The sequence below is a fragment of the Cygnus atratus genome, chromosome 10 (genome assembly GCF_013377495.2).
Source record: "Cygnus atratus isolate AKBS03 ecotype Queensland, Australia chromosome 10, CAtr_DNAZoo_HiC_assembly, whole genome shotgun sequence".
In the NCBI taxonomy this organism is placed as follows: Eukaryota; Metazoa; Chordata; class Aves; order Anseriformes; family Anatidae; genus Cygnus; species Cygnus atratus.
Window position 1 is genome coordinate 15,011,165 of NC_066371.1, and position 19,632 is coordinate 15,030,796.

Here is a 19,632-nt window from a genome sequence, read left to right on the forward strand (position 1 = left end):
CTCCTCAGGAAGTCACTGAATCACAGAATGGTAGGGATTGGAAGGGACCTTGAAAGATCACCTGGTCCAATCTCACTGCTGGAGCAAGAACACCCAGATCAGGTCCCACAGGAGCACGTCCAGGCGGGTTTTGAACGTCTCCAGACAAAGAGAATCCCCAGCCCCCAGGCAGCCTGCTCCAGGAGGGAGAGGGCTGATGAACAGCTCCATGGTTTCCCCCAGGTCACTCGGTCAGCATGAGCCTGTCCCTTCTCTAGTGCTGGAGCGGTGGGCAGCATTGCTTAGTCCTAAGTATCGGGGTTTGTTTGCACATGACTGCTTTCAGCTGCTTTACCGTGTTGAATTTTTCCCTGCTTGACATCTAAATTGGCCTGACTTGCATAATCTGGAGAGCCTGCAGCACAAACGCTTTGCTTGTTCTCAGAATCTGTCTCTGTGGCTGCTGTGAAGGGAACACCCGAGGCTGCCGTTTGTAGATGTTGACCTGACACCAAGTGAACTCCCTGCGGACTGAAGAGACGTGCTCAACTCCAGAACTGGCAGGGGCTCAGCAGTACTTAAATTGAAAGCTGTGTTCCTGGCTACTCCTGCAGCATCTAACAGAAACATCGCTGTTTCCAGTGCTGGTCTGAGCTATGGAGGGTTGAAGAGTGAGTGTAGATTAAAATTGATCCTAAATCCCCATGTGTGCCCGCTACAGGAATGGGCTGGGACCAAGGTGCTCCAGCTACTCCGTTTCCAGTGTTAGAGATGGGCAAAATTGGAGAGCGCAGAAGGATCAGTGCTAGCAAGCATTGTGGAATTGGGAATGCAGTTCCAGAGCTCTAAATGTCAAGCTTCATCTCTCTGTCATCGCAGATCTGTTGCCTCGTGGCTGAAATGGTGTGATGCCAACTCGGAGAAGGATTTTACTCCTGCAGCGGTCGCAAAGATCAGCAACACCGAACTCCCTGACACCAACCTCCTCGTAAGTGACTGGCAGTCCTGCCTTGCTTTTTAAACTTAACTGGAGACACCTTAAGCTAAGTTCCAGACGCGCCTGGTGCTCTCAGCTGCAAATGGGAAACAGTGCCACAAAATAAGAAAGAGCTCTGACATGAAAAAACAGGCCTTGATTCACTGAGGTCGGTGAAACACTCCTGCTATTATAGGAGTGCTATGGGAAGCCACAGGGAGAAGCGTTCACAGCAGGCTGAGCGCTGGGAGGAAACTAGGGCACAAGGCTTCTTAAAACAACAACGATATGGAAACCAAGAACCAGCAGGAGAGAGTTCCAAAAGGCTCGAAGAGCAAAGGCAGATGGGGCTAAAGCGCAACGATTTTCAAAATGTGGTTTTCTGTTAATGTTTCACTGTATGTGGTGCTACGGTCAGGATTTGTGGTAGTGGAATGATCGGTGAGTGCAAAAACAATCTTGTGCATGCCTGCATGGACTTGGGCTCCACCTCAGAACCAAAGCCAAAAGTGAGGTTATTACTTCTCAAATAGACGTTTCCCCCCCCCCCCCCCCAGTACTTCCTTTGCTGTCCACTCAGAGCATGGAGGACATAGCCACATCTTCAGTTCTCTGCCAGTTCTTTTTTGCCCGAGAACTCAGACAGCAATAGTTCTCCAGATCAAGTCCCTGGAAGGCACAGCACAAAGTTATGTGGGTACCTTCTACTTGCAAGTTGAGTAACCCCACTGTAAGATCATGTAAACAGACGTTGTCTCTTATGTCAATTGAAAACTTGCTCCTGTAGAAAAAAGCTACCAGGAGTTAGCGTAAGAATGTGTTTAAGTATATGAGCTCCCTTGGGTTTTGTTTTTAGGCTGGTGCTTTGATGTTAAGAATTGGCCTCCTGGGGAACTGTCAGCATATACACAAATCAACAGAAATAAAAGCAATTGCATTAATAAATGCAAATATCGTACCAGAGTCACACTAATGCCTAGTCACTGACATGCTCCACACTCATGAGGTCTAGCATTGCTGATAAGGAATAAAACTGAAAAAGCAGTCCAGGACTGCTGTTAGCTCTTCTCTCCTTCTTTGGGAGGCATGCCTCCTGCAACAAGAATTCAGGTGCTATGGTTGCTGTGGCACATTCCTCCAAACCTGTGCCTGTTAACAGGTAAAGCATCAGATTTTTCTTCCCCTCAGCCCTTGCCTCTCTCCATTGTTAGTCATAGTCATCACCCCAGGTACTGTGCACGTACCCAGCGGAGCCTAAATGCACACGACTTTCCAAAGAGTGGGGGCAGAGTAAGTAAGCACTGAGCTCTAAGTCTGTCCTATTTTATCTACTTAAAATTTCACTACACTGGAAAGAAAAATCAGACATGAGAGCAGCTTCCATCAGTACAAAGCAAACTAATTAAAAATGAATGTATGCAATATGTAACTCAGTTCTCTCCCAGTGGTGCTGTCACAACAACGGCATTTCATCAAGCAAAGAAAAGCCGTAGCCAGACTGTTTATTCAGTTTAGTTTATTTAAAAGTACTGAAAAAAAATTAAATAGGTGGCAAAGGTCTAAACACAATGAACTTCTCTCTGCTGTATTCGGTTTAGACACAGAACATTCACGAAGAAGTAGATGTAGAATAATCTGCCAAAACCATCTGAGAGCATACCTCACAAACTTGCAGACTACAGTTCATGTTGCAGAGACAAAATTCTGCCCCTACCAACGCCACGGCAGCAATGCTTCTTTGGTACAACTAAAGCTGTCAGGATGTTCCCCTTGAAACCTTCCAGCTAAAATTCACTTTTGTCCATCCTTGCCTTGTACTGTCTTTCAGATCGTTTCCTCCGGTAAACATCGTCTGCAGCAAAAAGAGATTTTATTAGCATTATCCAACAGCAAGATGGTATTAAATGTATGAATCTTGTCATCTCAAACTTTTCAAACCAATTTCCTCTTACAGACATCAACAGACAACTGGAGACAACATGAATCCTTATTACCACTTAAAAATAGCTCATTTCCCTCCCATCCAGGCTAAAGTTCTTCCCCTCAGTCTTGATTAAATGTTTTTATAGGAAAACTAAGTTTCCAGAGCAATACAGTCATTTTCCTACTTTCTCATGAGGATAATTAAAACCATAAATGCCTAAACTAGCTGAAGCTAAAAGGAAATTGAATTACAGGGACAAATTCCAATGCCTGAGGACTCAGCATGGCCTCAGTATTGTAGCTATTTCTAAAAACAGAGGTATCCACTCGTGTTGATGATCTTACTAGCTGTTCTGCCTGCCTTCCCCACACTGATCACCCCTAAATATCCATCACCAAATAAGAACTCTCACCGACATAAAAAGGTTACCAGTCTTGTACGTTGTTACCTTGCATGGATTACGGAACAGCATTATTACTGTATTACGAAATCATTTAGGCACAGCATTTTTTTCAGAGAAAAAAGAACGGGGCTTGGGCTGACGTGTAACAGCTGCCACGCAGATGATGTGCTTTGGTTTCTTACCTGCCTTTACTGCTACACAGGTGTACCTCAGAAGGGTTAGATGGAAAAACCTGAGCACACCCAAGCCTTCAGGAGCAGTTTTGGTTGCAGTGAGCTTGGCAGCTGTGGGAATTGTGTCAAGCTGTTCTGTTCTACAGGAAACTCAGACAGACCTCCCACGAAAATGGGAGTATTCTCACAAAACACGGAGCTAAATGCTCCATTCCGTGTTCTGAAGGACACAGAGGTTTCTGTTAGGGCTTCCTAACGGGGAGCGAGCCACGCAGCCGACGTGCCTGAACTGCTGGGGACTCACTGCTGTCAGCTGAGAGAGGTGCTCCATGCCTCAATTACCTCATTAGGAAACACATTTCGGAGGAACCCGCTCCCCGTTTAAACTCCTACAGCCCCGGTGAGCCTGTCCCAACCTCAGAGCCCGCCTTAGCGCCGCCGTGGGGCTGGGGCGCCCCGGGAGCCCCGCGGGCGGAGCAGCACTCACAGAACGTCTCCTTGCCGACGCGGACGTGGATCATGACCCACTCCATAGCTCCCCCGAGGAGGAAGAAGAAGGGCAGGAAGCGGTAGGCGCCGAAGCGCTGCCTGCCGGGCACCCGCCGCAGGAGGCGCCTCACGCGGCCGCTCACCAACATGGCTGCAGGGACATGACAGGACAGGGCGGGAGGAGGGGGCGGCCATGGAGCCCCCGGCCCCGGCCCGCAGCCAATCAGCGCGGGCGGCGCCTCGCGCCCCCCCCCCTCACCTCCAAGCGCGGGCCCTCCGAGCCGCCGGGCGGCAGGACGCCACCGGCACCCACGTGACGCGCCGCCACGCCTCGATTGGCTGGGGCCGCGCGCAGCAGCGGGCGGGGCGCTCCTGGGCTCCCCGCCCCGGTCCCCTCGCGTGGGGCGGGGCGGGGCGGGGCGGGGCGGGGAGGGGCGAGCGAGGCCCCGCCCCCTCGCGCGGCGCGGCGGGGATTGGCTGCCCGGGCCGGGCCGGCACGCGCGGCGGGGCCGGGAGGGGCGCTGAGGGGAGCGGGGCGTGAGGGGAGCGGAGCCCGGAGCGGAGCCGTCCCCGGTCCCGTCCCCGGTCGCCCCGAGGTCCCTCTGCCCGGCCGGGGCCATGGCGGCGCTGGGCACCGCAGCGCTGCGGGGCGGCGGCGCGGCCCCCCGGCTCCTCGCCGCCTCTTGCCGCCGCGGGAGCAGCCACGGCTCCGGGGACGGCGGCCGCGGGCAGCCCCGGGAGCCGGCGGCCGGCGGCAGAGCGCGGCGAGGAGCCGAGCCCGGCCCCGCGGCGGGCAGCCAGCCCGCGGCGGCCGAGGGGGCCGACACCAGGAGCTACCTGTGGGCCCGGTACCACGAGATGAAGAAGCTGGTGTACGGTAAGCGCCGCCTGGGGCTCTGAAGCCACCAGACAAAGACTCTGGCTGTGCCGTTCAGTAGCTCGCTGTTAGCTCCTGTTGGTCTGAGGGCTCGGAGGAGGAAGGCGGCCAGCCATGGGCATCTGGGGGAACCGTGCTGCTGCTCTGAGGCTGGCAGCCTCTGTCACCGCTTCTTCCCCCACCTTGCAGCCCCCGAGGTCTGACAGAAAGCGTAAAGCTCTGTTTATGGCATGGAAATGTAAAGAAGTTGGCCGCTGACCCGCTGGGCACACGGCCCTTTGCGCTCCAGCGCTTGCGGGATGAGCGCTCCTCTGCCCGAGCCGCTGCAGGCAGCGAGGGGTGCTCGCAGAAGTTATGCTGTTAGGCCGTACTTTTAGCCCCACTGCTGGAAAGAAATTCCGATGTCCAAGACTTGTATTGCTGTCTGTACCCTAAAATCCTCAAAGACGTTTTTTTTCTGTTCGATGGCTGTGCTGATACCATAAATGCGGATGTATTAATAGGCTGTGTCGCTGGCTCTTGGGAAGGTGCTCGCTTTACCGAGGCAGATTGTGAAGCCCGTTGTATTCACACCATTACGCTCCTTGGGATGCAAGTGGTTATGATGCAGTTATCGCTCCAGATGCAGAATTAATCTCCAGGGTTAAATGCAAAATGGAGTTGGATGGAGGTGCCCATGTGTTAAAGAGCAGTCTCTTTACAAACCTTCATGTTGAATAAGAAGGCCGTCCTTTGTTTAAATAACAGCTCCCCAAACCAAAATTTCAGGACTGTGCTGTTATTCAAGTCCTGCGAAGAACAGGCATAAATAAAGTTGGCCCGAGTTGGTTTTAATTGTGGCTTTTACGACTCAGCCGAGTTGTGCCAAATGTGGCATCATCAGTCTTCTCCTTTGCTCTTGATTTCTAGCTTTGATGTAAAAGTGAGTGTGGTTGGGCTATGGGCTTGAAAACGTTGTCATGCTTTTGATTCATCAGTACGGCGTTCAGGAAGATCCCAGTGATGCCACCTTTTGTGTTCTGCCAGGCTCGGGTGCGGTGACAGAAACCAAAGCTAGGCAAAAGGTGCTGCTGAGGTAAAACCTCCCCTTTGGTCAGCCCAGGAGACGCCGTTCTCATCCCGCCCCTTGCCTTTTGCAAGACTGACCCTCGAGGCCAAACTTCATTGCATCTGAGAATCTGAGAATGCTACTTCCACTTCGTGTGCCCAAAGGACAAGGGTGACTGTATGTCAGAGTGGTGGGGTTGACCAGGACTTGCGGTATTTTTGATGATACCTGAAGTGTCGAGGAAGGCTGATAAGTCTCTGTTAGTAAGCAGTGACCAAAGTCCTGCCGTCTAGGAAACATCCCATCCCATCCTGAAACCCAGTGGATCTGGGAAGCAAGTGAAGGTTTGGCTGTGAGGAAATGTGTGTTTTTTCCTAGATCTTTTAAATGTAGCTAAAAATAAATCAGCTTTCCTGAGGAGCTTTTGAAAGAACTGTTAACTTCTTGCCTCCGCATGGCGTTGAGTGGTTAAATGAGAGAACCGCTGAACAAAGCGAGAAGTTTGCAGTGCAGATGGTGAGAATTTGGTTAGGTTTTGCTAATGCTGAGGGCGTAGGTCAGAGGTAGTCCTTGCTGTTTTCACGTTGTACAGACCAAGAAATACCTTTGCAAGCCACGCTCAGCAGCGTGTGCCCATCGCCTTCAGCAGTGTGCAGAGAGAGGATGGCACCTGTGCGTGGTCACTGCGCTGCTGACTGACTTAGAGGAGAGGTGGCTTTTGCAGTCCAGCACGTTTTGATTCTGCTTGTGTTGCTAATCTCAAGCAGGCACAAAGATTTAAGGGGCTCAATCTCTACCAAGCCAGGAGACAGCCTGGTTCTGCGATAATGGGAGCCATGCAGATCGCTTGGGGAGTGTGCCTGTTCTGCAGGTTGTGGCACCTACTAGATTGAGCTGGGAACAGAAATGGGAAATAGCAGCTGGTACTGGAAGTGAACTTCTAAGTTCAGCTTTTCCTAACGTAAAGTATTTTTTCTAGTAAAGAACTGCATAAAGAACATTTGTCTAGTGCCTTTGTGAAGATTTCTTAATGTCATTTTGGAATAAAACAGTATTTTTTTAATATTGCATTTGATTTGTATAGGTTTTACTGGAGAGAAATCCCAAAATATTTGGGCATAATGGCATGAATTCGAGTTAGTGCTCCAGAGTAACTTTCAGCACTCTTTTAGTGCAGTTCTTCTGTAACTTAGCGCTCTGTAAATAATACTTGTGTCTGCCTGGGCAAAGCCTGTCCTCTTGGTTGAGGCATCTGCTTGGGCTTTTTGGAATGCTTTGCAGGAATTGCTGTGACTTGGTACAAAACAACACTTCAAAAGGATAAAGAAGTGCATGGAAAGGAGAAAAACTGGCAGTTTGTCTCTAGAAAGCAAGTCCACATGAGCAAAGGGAACTTTTATTCGTGGTGTGGAGCATAGTGACTGTCTACTTTTTGGTGTCGCTCTTTTCCTCATCAGTCTTACAGGGAAGGTCCTGCAGACCTGCGGGGTTAGAGCTCTGTGAGCGCGCAGGGTGGGAGGGACAGGCACAAGGTGCCTTTTTTGTGTGTTATTCTTCACTAATGCTGTGGATCTGAGGCTGAGGGAAAGCGAGTGCTTCCTGCTGCGCTGGCGGTGCCCCCGGGAGCTGAGGAGAACGCAGGACGTGTTTGGCACCTCCGACCGGGTTGTTTTTCAGATCAGAAGGGGCCATGTGGAGTCCCGAAGTCTCTGACCGTCGCTCACGGTTAATTACCCACGTTTGTTTCCTTCTCTGCTGTCATGCTGGGATTGAGGGTTAGTGCTTTATAACAATCGCGGGCTACTGCCTGCGAAGAGGCACTTACACTGCCACAAAGGTACTCCAACTGAAGCAGCTGCTCAGTGCCCCACAGCAGTTGTGCGCTTGCCTTGCGCTTACACCCCGCTGTAAAAAAGGCTCGTGTCCGAGCACGTTTCCTCGCGGTCTGCCTTTGCTGCCGGTTCCCTCGTGCCCGGTAGCTGGGAGTGAGCTGGACAGTGCCGAGCCGTGCGTACGCAGGGATATGCAGACACTTCCCTAAAACCGTCGGAGTTGCAAATCGGAGCGAATTGTGCAAGTGTGCAGATTCCAGGGGGCTGTGCCTGCTGCAAGGGCTGGTTTTCCCCTCCGTGCTCAGCTGTGCACACGCCGGCTCCCCCTGAGCTGGTACGTCCCAGGCAAAGTGCTGAGCGGGCAGTGACGGGCTGCCACGCCGCCTGCCGCTCCTGTCCCACCCAGGCGGAGGAAGTGGCTGAGATTGTCGTCCTTCTTTGATAACCCAAACCGGTCTACGCTTTGTTTCTTCTTGCTGTCATTTATTGTAACTGCCCAGCGATCCCTCTTTACAGAGGAAAAGCAAAAGCTGTTGTGGGAAGATAAAAAAAAAAAAAAGGCAATTCCCCCTCGCTGGGCTCTGGTGGGTGTCTGTTTGCTTTGAGTCGCCGATTGCCACACAAATCGAGGCAAAGATCCCGGGCTGACTACGTGCCGCATGGGAACCGAGCTGCCGCGTCCAAGTCAGCAGCTCAGGGCTTGGTTAAACACCCAGAATTTGTAACTTCCCAGCTGATTATCTTAAAAAAATAAATAATAATAAAAATAAATACACAAACAGAAACCCAAACACCTTGAAACGTGGTTTGTTAAGCCAGGCACGTAAGGGCTGTCATATTGAAAGCAATCCTGTACAGGCTCTTCCCTGCAGTCGTTTGAACCTGGGGATTTCCAGAAACGAGGACAGGCCGTGGAGGAGAAGACTGAGCACAGGGTGACTCTTGCCGGGTCTCTGGCAGGGTGAGGAGGAAGAGCTGGCAGCTCGCTGCCCCTCGCATCGCCCCCAGGGCAGCAAGGAGACAGATACCTGTGTGGTGCTCCAGGAGGCGTATGGAGGGAACGTGGTACACGGGAAGCTGTGGTACTAAAGCGTTTTGGCTAGCATGTGCACCTTTCTTTGGCGCTCATGAGGTCAGCGAGAACATGCCGTTAAGTTAGTGACCAAATGTCTGAGTGGAGGAGAATTAGCCTGCCTGGAGGCTGTTGGAAAGCAACAGGGGCCCTGTACGTTTGAGGCGGGCAGGGAGGAGCATGACTTCATCCAGTGGGTCTACCAAAATGTGCTGTAAATCTTCGAGCAAGCAGCGAATGTTGGAGGAGCTCGATCTCTCTGTAGGGGTATGGTAGCAGCAAGTGGGGTGCGTTTGTCATTAAAAAGTGTGCTTTTGTTAGGAGAGGAAAGTGCTGCATGTTGCACGGCAGTGTGATTAGGATTTTATTGTTTTCCTTGCAAAGAAGAAAAATAATAACAGCCTACAAATGGCAGCGTGGATTTAGAAAAAGATTTTCCCACAAGTTATTTGGAGGTGAGGGCAGGAAATGGAGGTCTGTTTGTTTATAGCGCAGAAAGCATTTATGATGAGAGGATGAAAGTTGTGATCATCTGAATCTTATTTACATTCCCTATCTTTTAAAGTCCCAGTGGAAAGTACTCTGATTGCATCCACTGTCCTCGGCCTCTTCCAGGAACTTTGCCGCCAGCAGAGTGACTGAAACGGGGCTCTCCTTCTCGCTGTGTAGCCACTAGGTCGGCCCTCCGGCCCCAGAATGCTGCCTTCTCTCCCGGTAATTCTCCTCTGGTGGAACGCATTTGAAGGCCCTAGGCAAGGGAGCTTGGACAGAGGGTTGGGTGTGTTTTTGTAATGCATCTCTCCCTTGGAAAATAGCTAACATTATCATGTCTGAATCCTGTTCCGTTGATCACCTCTTTGGATTAGTGCTTGCAAATGTACGTTGGGCTTTTACCTAAAGCACCCTTTGTAAATTCTGTCATCGTTTTAGGCAAAGTCTTAGTTGGGAATGGTTGGTATCACTTTCTAATATTTTTTTTGTTCTAGATTCAGATGAGACTTGGTTTTATAGCAAGGAAGCACTAAAGAACCAACCCAGGGATTCTTGCTAAAAGCCAAAAGTTAAGGTAGGAAGGGAAAAAAAAAATCCTACCTGCTGATGCTGTGTAGGATCTGGAAAATGTCTGTGCTTTTCCTGTCATTCAGAGAAAAAAATTACCTGTCTCTGAGGGGGGAGGAAATGTCTCCTCCTCCTCTCTGTCCCTCCATGTGGATGTGAGTAGGGAATCTACTGCAGGGAACTGTTTCTATTGCTTTTTGTCATCCTGCAATGGACAACTGTTGTGGAGTGGGAAGCCTGGAGAGGGTCTGTTCCTGCCCCTCCTATTGTGGTGTAGCTGAAGTGCTTGGCTCTCCGGAGTGGCTCTGAAAAGGACATCCAGGCTGTTCAGCTGCTGGCTCACTAAACCCCCATTTTGCCAGTGGTGTGCGGAGCAAAGTGTTATTCACAAGCAGTAACCCCTGTTTTGGAGTGACGAACAGCGTGCAGCTGAGCTGTTTCCACAGCTGCTTATCAGAGGAGGGCAGATAACTTACTGCTATCAGCGTTACACGCTCCAAGAGCATAGCTTAATGGTTTTTTTTTCCCTGTTTGTGTGTTTTTCTTGTTTGTTAGTTTTACATTTTGTTGGTGTTTGTACAAAACTTCATTTTATCCTGTCCATTATAATGAAAATAAAAATGCCCCGGTGGTACCTGAAGGATTGTTTCATGAAGTCTGGCTGCTTCTGTGGGAAACAAATGCCAAAAGGCAGACCTCAGAATTCCCAATTTGAAGGAATCCAGGTTCCTCAGGGAGGAGAGTTCTCCTGTTTGTGTTGCTCACATTTGAAGTGAGGGGCACATGGTTTCCTGCTGATGCATTACAGCTGCCTTTCACATCGGTGAGCCTGCTGAAAACGCAGTTGCTGTGAGCTAGAAATTTGACACTTGAAAATTGCTGGTCAAAATTGGGTAGGCCAGAGCCCAAGGATGTTGTTTTGTGTCTTCCTGACACAGACAGTCAGTCTGACTGTTAAAATGGTTAGCACAATCGCCAGACACAGCCAGAGGTTTCACAGTGTGCTTTCTCATGGGGAGGGTTATGTGTGCGGGCTAACTGGGGCAGGCTTTGCCTGCAGCACTGTGCTCCTTTGCTGCTGCAGTGTCATGCTTCCTGCTGCTGCCAGGCTCAGAATCGAAAGTTTAAATTTTGGTTTTCCTCTCAGTTTCTCTAATCTTTCCCTTTCCCTCCTCTTAGATCTGCTTCCACCAGGAGTCTGCAGTCTCCTCAACCCGGCCGCCATCTACGCTAACAATGAGATCAGTCTGGGTGATGTTGAGATATATGGCTTTGACTACGATTACACATTAGCACAGTATTCTAACTTACTGCACTCTATGATTTTCAACACTGCCAGAGACATCCTAATAGAACAGTTCAAGGTAATGATGTGCTAAGAATTTCCGTTCAATTCATCTCACTTCTCTTTTCGACCCCCCAGCCATGCCTGTAAAATGCAGCATTGTGCACATGTGGCAATGACTCGTTTTACTGAGGTAAATTTCACATTTCGCGGTCTTTGATTGCAGAAGGTTTTGTCTGTATCTGGAATGATTTTGCAGTCGGACAATTTACCATGCTCTACATTCCTGGGGTTTTATAAGTATGGAGCAGGAGCCTTAGTCTAAAGTATCTGTTCTGTTTTCCCTAACTATGGAAATTGTGCCCACAGAATTTCTGGTTCGGTGGTACACAGGGTGGATAAACGAGGTGTGCGCCAGCACTGAAGCTGTACAGGACTTGACCTGTGCGAGTTAATGTGTGTAACACTGTATAGTGTGTCTAGTAATAGCCACCTTTGCAAAGGATGTCTGCTCTGTGTTTCTTCTAGTCGTGTCTATCTCCTTTTAGAGCGGCTCTGCGGTGCCACTGATTTGCCAAATACATGCATTGAATAAGCTTACTAGAAGTCTCCTGACTGCCAGAGCAAATCTGTTAAGTTTTTGTTAGTGACCGTTAAATGAGAGGAACTATTCTGGAGGCTCCTGATCCTTTATGTCTTTCTCCACTCACTTGCTTTGTTGAAGGGGCAAAACGAAGTCCATATGTTCCTTAGTGAGTTTATGCCTGAGGTGAGAGGACTGGTAGGCCTAAGCCAGCTCAATAGGTGAAATAATTTTGTTGATAAGCAATCCTTATGTCTCTTACGATGTTGCTCTCTGTTTTCCCAGTATCCGGAAGGGCTTGGGAAGTATGACTACATTCCAGGGTTTGCCATACGTGGACTTCACTATGATGTACAAAAGGTAAGCTGTACAAAGTTCAGCCTCCTGGGCTTTGTCTTCCGTTGTGTTCTGGTTTTAGTGGAAATGCTTTCTGTCACTGTTTACAATAACGTTGATCACCAGCCTATCAGTGAAATATGTAGTCCGGGTGCTTATGCCTTCTGCTGCGTAGGTGGTTCTTGCTTACAAACATCCCAAGGCTGAAGTGTCTTATGTGTGCGTAGCCCCTAGCAGACTGGGACATGCTAGCAAAGACCTCTGGTAAACAGCCTTGCCAATTTAAGTCAGTTATTTCCACAAGCTAATTAATTGAAAATTTAGCATGTTTGCGTGATCATTTCTGTCTTTTAGGAAATTTAAACAACAAACCTCAGTCCTGCATCTCCAGCAAGTACTTGCCAGGAGCAGAGGCATTATGCCTTGCTCTAATAATAGAAATGACTTGTCAGGAGAGCGCTTTAGGAAGCCTTCCCCACCCCCCACCCCGAATAATAGGACTGCCTGGAAAAAGATCCAAGCTACTTGAGATGCATGCTTCTTAGGAGCACAGGCGAGCAAAGCGCAATCTTTAACCCTTTTTCAGCGCGTTGGACCCATTCCATGAAAGCCTGATGCCCAGTGATGTCACACCGGCTGCTGCAGCCGGGCAGTCAGGTGGGAGAGCAGCAGAGAAAGTTGCTTCATTTTGCAGTAGCTTTTCTTATGTCGAGCTTTGAGCAAGTTCAGGGGAGCAGGCAGTACGCTCTGCAGTGTGCGTGCTGCTCTCCAGTGGGGAGGGTAAAGAAGGGAATGAAGAAAATACTTTACTGTAGAGTTTTCCCACGTCTTTCCTCCTAACTGAGGGGACAGAATGGCAGCAGATAGCTCATGCCTCTGACTTTACAATGTAAGAAGTTAATCTGTGAGAAAATGAAGTTTCTTTCTGTTAAAATATGTTGCCAGTATATCAGAGGAACACAGAGGTGACGAGCCTAGCCAGGCAAAGTACTCTTTGAGTGAGTAGGGGGTGAGAATTCTCTCTTCTTGGGATCAGAGCTTCTAAAACACATGAAAACCTGGGTAGTGCCTGTCCAAGTCAATCTTTCAGCATATTTGCTTGCACTCCTGGCAAACTAGTGGGAGGTCTGCCTACAGTGTAACAAGCTGCACTGATGTGGTGTAGAGATAAAAGAACGTGCCTGCAGGTTGTGAATGCTCTGTGGAATCAATTACCTCACCCTGTGGTAGGAACAGGACAAACAGTTTGATGCTGTGTCCTGCTTTTATTTGCAGAGTGATACCGGATTGGTGTGAGGCTGTTTTCTGTGCATTGAGAACTTGTATTACGGTTTCAGAAAGATGGATGGGCAAGAGATTTTTCACAAATAGGGGAGCCTGGTATGAAAACCTCAAAGAAAGCTCTACTGTTACTAGCCTGGCGTGCTTGTGAGCATCTTAGCTTAAATGTCTGTTAGGGAGGGCAAGAATTAACATAGGGAAGGGTTCCTGTGTGAAGAAAATGACTGGGTACAGCTGCACTCTAAGTCAAGACTTGCCCCCTTAGTTCTGTTTAACATAAATGGGATGAGAAATTGATCTCTTGTGCATGTCTGCTCCTTTGGAACGTGTGTGCTTTTGGAAAGGAGATGAGAGGAGACTGTCTGAGTCACAGAAACATTGTCCTCTCCCTTTCTTTTTTCAACTGTGTCCTTGTCCACAAGCTGCATACCCGTCAGAGCGTAACAGGCAGCGGTGTTTCAGTTTATGGAAAGATGGTCTTTTGCTAGAGAGGCTTCTAAAAAGTCACAATTTGGATCAGTTTGTGTAAAAGTGGCTGGGAAGTAAGTATAGTGTAAAATACATAGATGTGGGATATTTGTGTTGAAATTTATTTTCTATATGACGTGTACAGCTTGAAAGTTCAATAAAAGTTCAGTGTAAACCCACCTGATTCTAACTGTAAATATCTATCCATTATCACAGAGTCTTCTGATGAAGATCGATGCTTTCCATTATGTCCAGCTTGGGACAGCATATAGGTCTGTCAGTTCTCAAAATCATTTTCTACATGCCTGTATATGCAGGTGTAGATTACTAAATCTGAGTAATCATGGTTCATGGTATATGGGCTTTTTTTTTTTTTCCTTTTTGTGCAAAGTATGGTCTTGTCTGGCTTATCCTGTTTCTACTTGCTTCAAGTGCTTACCTGGCATATAATTTCAGGGAGTTATTTTTCTCAAGGATTTCAAGCCAAGTGTAGGTGGGAAGACCTGGAGCTTTTTGTAATGGTTAATGACACATCTGGTCGTGTACTGCGTGTAATGTCTGAGTTGCAGCTGCAGCGTGGCTGGGTTACTGTCTATGAGTAAACAGTGCAACTAGGGAAGGACTCACCCGTACACGGTCCGTGTACGTGCCTGTCTTCTCCGAGCAGGAGCATATCCCAGCAGTGGTATGCCTTGCCTCGTCACAGAGCTAAGAGGACAGTGGTGTGGATGTGCAAATAAGCAGTGCAGGCACGTCACTAAAGCAATGATGCCTGAGAATCTGGGCTTAGTTTATGGCCTAGCTTGTCCTATTTTCCCATCTCTTCTGTTGTTCTCCGAGGAGAGCTGGATGTGGTTTAGAATAAGTGACTAAAAGAGCACAGAGCAAAGGGACTGCTTCCGCACGGTGCCTCCAAAAACTTTTGAGGCTGGAGGCGACTGGGAGAAGATCCTGTCCCAGTGCGAAGTGGGGTTGGTGTGTTAGAAGTAGTAAATCATAGATATCTGTAGCAAAGCTCCTGTAAATCCGTGCTGTATTTCCTGAGCATGGAAGGCAATGGCTTTTTTTTTTTTTTTTGAACTTAGCCCTTTTGCTGTTAAGTTTCAGTCGCAGTAAACACTCTAAGAATATTAAGAAAGGAATTTCATAATCAGAGAGAATTGGCTTCTTTGAGTGCTAGGTTTTTATTTGAGGGGAGAGAGGGTTGGTACTACCACACATTTTACTGCAGCATTAGAAAGAGATTTTTAGTGAAAAATGCATTTAAACTTTTTTTTTCCTAGTGTCCTTTTGTAACCATTCTTCCTGAAGTGTCTTTTTCCTAAACTGTCTTTTGCTTTTGAGCAAAACTTAGGCAACTTTTAACTTCTTAGAGGCTCTACATTGACAGAATAGGTAAGGAGAGAGAGAAAGTTGCTGACTGCTTGACTAAACAGCTATCACAAATTGTGCAAGAGGCAAAACCTGCAGAAGTCAGAAGGCTGAATGATAAGGACCATACAGCCAGCCCTAGCTGTGGTTCTGGGGGAAAACAGCATCCGTGTTGAATGGTCTGTTAGTGAAGGACTTGTTTTGCTCAGGAAAACTGAATAGGTAGGAAATCTCTTTTTCAGGAAGCTTTTTTTTCCTACACCTTTGCATTTAATGGTGATAAACCTCATGGAAGCAACCTTGCCAAAACTACAGTTACCCAGTGCTGCCAAAGTCAGGCCAGGGGGCCTATTTGGTGGGGCAGTCCTGCCAGCAGACTGACAGCAGACAGAGGGAAAACCCGCCTGAACTCTGCTGGAATGTGGATAAAGCCCCTCAATTAAGTTGAAGGAATGAACAAGGTATTTGGAAAATGTCTTAGGGAAAGTTTTATGTGAATCTTTAGAACTGCGGAGCTGTCTCGCTCTCTGGCTGTCTCTTCCGTGCAAAAGAAATGTGTGAGTTTTAGAAATGAGCTTGTCTGTCCCCGTCTTCCCTTTCTCTGCAGTTTGTAGCTCTTTGCAGGCTGGTGATTGTTGTTGTACTGTTCCTGTTGTTTTGTGTCTAGGGGGCTCAAACCAGTGCCGGATGAGGAGGTAATCGAGCTCTACGGAGGTACCCAGCACATCCCTCTGTACCAGATGAGCGATTTCTACGGCAAGGTATTGTAAGCCCTTTACTGCCGTGAAGCAGCAACTCTTATCAGATAGGAAAAGAGTGAATTATATGAACATGTAAAGGACTCCAGCCTCCCTTGCACTCTGAGAAGCGTGGTATCTGGTGAGCTGCAGTGTGTACTTTTTGAGCTGCAGTGTGTGTTTTTGTACTAGTGGGAATTTGCCCCAGAGGTTATTTAGCAGTTTAGCATGTGAAAGACATCTGCAGAGCATTTCTGAACACCAGTGCTATTGGCCTAGAGCTGAATGGCTCTGGAGACTGATAGGGAGATGTTCCCTGCTTGTTCCTTTGCCAAATCCGGCTCCCAAGCTACCAGGGCAGCCTGCAGGGATGTGTTTGCACTGAGTTGTGGGGGAGGGGGGTTGTGTGTGTACCAGCAGGGTGCTTGCAATGCCTTTAAGTCTTTGGGTTTGGGTAGGGTTTTTTCCTTTGTGAAAGCGATCCCTGCCGTACGTCTTCAGATCTCTTCAGTGCACCTCATCCATGGTTGTTTTCTTTTTGAGGCAGAAAAGTTGTCACCGTAAAAGACTGAAATCCTGTCAGTAGGAGCTGTGGAAATCTTCTGGTTGCCTGAGCAAGAGGAAGTTCGGAGAGATTTGTTTTCCTCCAGTGCCTAGTGTGGTGCTATGGGCAAGTGGGGCCATTCACATCCTTTTCCCCCAAGACTTGCTTTGTTTCTTGACCTTTGTTAGTTCAGTTGCCTATGGGGAAGCTGGAAGAAGGCAGGCTTCCTCTGGTAAATACCCCTTTGAGTCTGCTGTGTGAAGTCTTCAGCAATGTCACTTCTTGATTTTTCTCTCTCGGGAACAATTAATCTGAGCAGTAGCCTTCTGGATAAGTATATACATTGTTTATAGCTCAGTGCTGATTCCAGTTTTCAAATAGAATGTTTCTGTTTAGAATTTGATATCTGTCTGTAATCTGCACTTGATTATCCTTCTGCTCTGCAGCTTTCCTCACTCCTGGCAAACTTGGTAATATTTAACCTTTCTTTTTTAATAAATACAAACATGAAATCTCCTTCAAGCTGTGACCAGGTGCTCGTGCTGAGGTGCCTTGATGTGTTTCCTTTTAAGTACCAAAGCAGTTAGGTGTTTTCTTCTGTTCTGTAGTTAGTACTTGGCAGAGTCACGCTGTGCTTCCTCAAGTGATAATTCCAAAGGGACTGTGGGTTATAGTGAGGCAGACGGTGCGAGAGCTGATGGACATGTGCAGCTGTGGGAGATTAGCATCAGGAAGATACCCTGTCCTAGCTCTCTTCATAGCTTGCCAGACTGATCATTCCCTTGTATCCTTGCTGCAGGATCTTATTTGTTGCTTTTCCCTGTAAAAGGATGGAAGGGACTTTTGTCTCACTGCAGGGAGCCCATTCGATGCTGCAGGATAAAAAATGCATTGTAAAAGCAAAATGGGAAAGTATTTGAAAAGCATTTTGTATGCAGATTCTGTTTTCCGGAGAATGACGTTACAGACAGATCATGTACCTGCTGAGTTCTATTCACTTCTTTCCTCAGCGAGGTGCATTTGCTCAGTCACTTCAAAATGACTTTGCATATTGAAAAATTCAGTGTAACATTTGGCTGCAGAAATGGCCAAGGGATAGCAGTTTATTCTTTTCGAATCTCCTCTCCTAAAATGTAATGAGCCCTATAAGCAAATAGGTGGATCCTAGAGAGAGCAGAGGTACGTACGCTAATGATGTTTTGATCCAGCAATGTCTGCTCAGTCTGTGCCGCTAACACATTAGTGGGAAAGCATCCAATTTAAGATGAGTGCTGGTGTCAGCAGGTGTCGTGCAACTGGTGTGAAGTGATGCTTTTGTAGGGATCTTTGACCTTGTTCCCCTCGGTGTGCCATGCTGATGGAGCCACCTGGGTATGGGTAACAGGAACATCTGCTGTGAGGAACACTCTGTGGCCAATAACAGGCTCAGGCGAGGATCTCAGTGAAGTAGCATTTTTATTCGCAATTGCAGTGGCGGGCGTCCCACAAACAGGAGTGCATCTACCAGTTACATAACACAGTTTATATACTTTATTTCTTGACCAGGACCCTCCCCTGTTTCCCCACTGATTGGGTGGTCCAGGTTCACAATCTATCCAACGCTTTACAGATAATACATGGCTTTCAGTTGCCAGCCTGTTATTTTTCAAATTTCTAATGACTTTTTACTCTGTGAAGTGATAATGTTTCTTTTCTTATCTGACTTGGCTTGACACGCAGTGATTTTTGCTTAATTGCGCTAAGGAGTCTGATTGTTATCTGCATTTTACAAGGTTGTCTGGTAAGTGGCCCAAACCAAAGGGTGTCCTCTTTGCTGTAGGTCAAGTTGTCTTGTGCTGCCTGGATGGAAACTGTATAACCCTCAGCATAGTGACATAGCTTTTGATCACAGCTTTTTTTGGTAATAGACCCCAGGCAAAATGCTGTTTGTTATTCCTTTGTCCTTTTGCATCTTCTTTCTTGATCCCAGTTTGTGTTGCCCCAATATTGCCTTTAGTTAGTGCTAGTCTTTTGTTCTACCCTTGTATTAGGCAGCGTGTGTCCTCTGTGTGCTCCACTGTGTGTACCCTCTGTGATCTCTTGGATGCTGCTTTGATGTCTGTCTTTCACACAGCTATAATAAATACCTTCTGATGTGGACCAGTATTATCCTAGAGACTTGCAACTGTTGGTCATGGATTGCTCAAAGCTCACATGAGTGGGCATGATGTGGCCGGATTGCCTCTGGTGACTGAGTTCATTGAGAGGTCTACTTTCCAAACTGCTTTTCACATACAAGATCTTAATAACTGTTCCCTTGGTTGATCTGGCATTTCAGTGATGAAAAATGAAAAACTTGATTTCAGTTTACTGGTGAGACTCGCCAGATTCCTCTGCACAGGTGGTACATACTGAATAAACAAGCTTTATTGTAGTGGGTGGCCTCTCTGGAGCGAAACTTTGCTGTTGATCTGCTGATAAGTTTATTGTTAGGCTAAGAAAATAGCAAATATATAGGAGAGATGCAGCCTTGCCTAACGCAAGGTGAGTTATTACTTGGTCTGGATATAATTGTCTATTTCCACCTTAGTGTTTTTCTTAGCCCAGAACATCTTCCAAATGGTACCGCATGAGGAGGGTTTGCTTTCTGGGTTTGCTTTTTCATTTTTTTTCCTTAATTATTTTTTGTTCAATGCATCTCCTTCATTTTTTGCTTTCCAGGGTCCTTCACTTAAGCAATTTATGGACATTTTTTCTCTTCCTGAAATGACGCTGCTCTCTTCAGTCATTGATTACTTCATAACTCACGGCATTGAGTTTGACCAGGTCCATCTTTACAAGGATATATCTGTAAGTAAAATGTCAACTGCCTCATACCACATCAGATTTGCAAGCTCTTTTGCTTGTGAGCTTTGCAGTATCCAAACCTAAGGGTTGCTGGTGAGTAGTTTAATATGACTGTGTTATTGCCCCTTTAAATTAGAGCATTGCCAGGGAAAACTAAGCTGTGTTTTCAGAACATGTTAGGTATGTGATTGTGCTACAGATTTAGTGTTGCTGTACATATCTCTTGCAGAAGTGCCTAGGCCGGTTAGGTTGAAGGTTCTTCCATGGGAAATACGCCACAAAGCTTGCGTAAATCTTTTCTGGTCCTGCAGAGTGGTAAGCTCTGTTCTGCTGTTAATACGTCATTTTTCAAAGAGGCTCGTTCTGACC

The 19,632-nt window shown here is 47.6% G+C and overlaps 2 protein-coding genes across 2 annotated transcripts in view; one reads left to right on the plus strand and one right to left on the minus strand.

The window, feature by feature from the left end:
* Positions 1–2,454: 2,454 nt before the first annotated feature.
* Positions 2,455–4,301, minus strand: LOC118248100 (small integral membrane protein 4). The gene is made up of 3 exons (XM_035546722.2): positions 4,204–4,301; positions 3,943–4,095; positions 2,455–2,807 (listed from the first exon to the last, which is right to left on the minus strand). Exons 2-3 carry the CDS (start codon positions 4,091–4,093, stop codon positions 2,740–2,742), a joined length of 219 nt encoding a protein of 72 aa, XP_035402615.1. The 5' UTR covers positions 4,094–4,095; positions 4,204–4,301; the 3' UTR covers positions 2,455–2,739.
* A 192-nt stretch (positions 4,302–4,493) lies between these two features.
* The window catches only part of NT5DC2 (5'-nucleotidase domain containing 2), a 28,023-nt gene continuing 12,884 nt past the window's right edge, over positions 4,494–19,632 (plus strand). The window contains exons 1-6 of the mRNA XM_035546959.2: positions 4,494–4,821; positions 11,012–11,196; positions 11,986–12,060; positions 14,002–14,057; positions 15,824–15,917; positions 19,138–19,266. Of these exons, the coding sequence (XP_035402852.1) occupies positions 4,563–4,821; positions 11,012–11,196; positions 11,986–12,060; positions 14,002–14,057; positions 15,824–15,917; positions 19,138–19,266 (798 nt within the window). The 5' untranslated portion in view covers positions 4,494–4,562. The remainder of the gene's footprint in view (positions 4,822–11,011; positions 11,197–11,985; positions 12,061–14,001; positions 14,058–15,823; positions 15,918–19,137; positions 19,267–19,632) is intronic.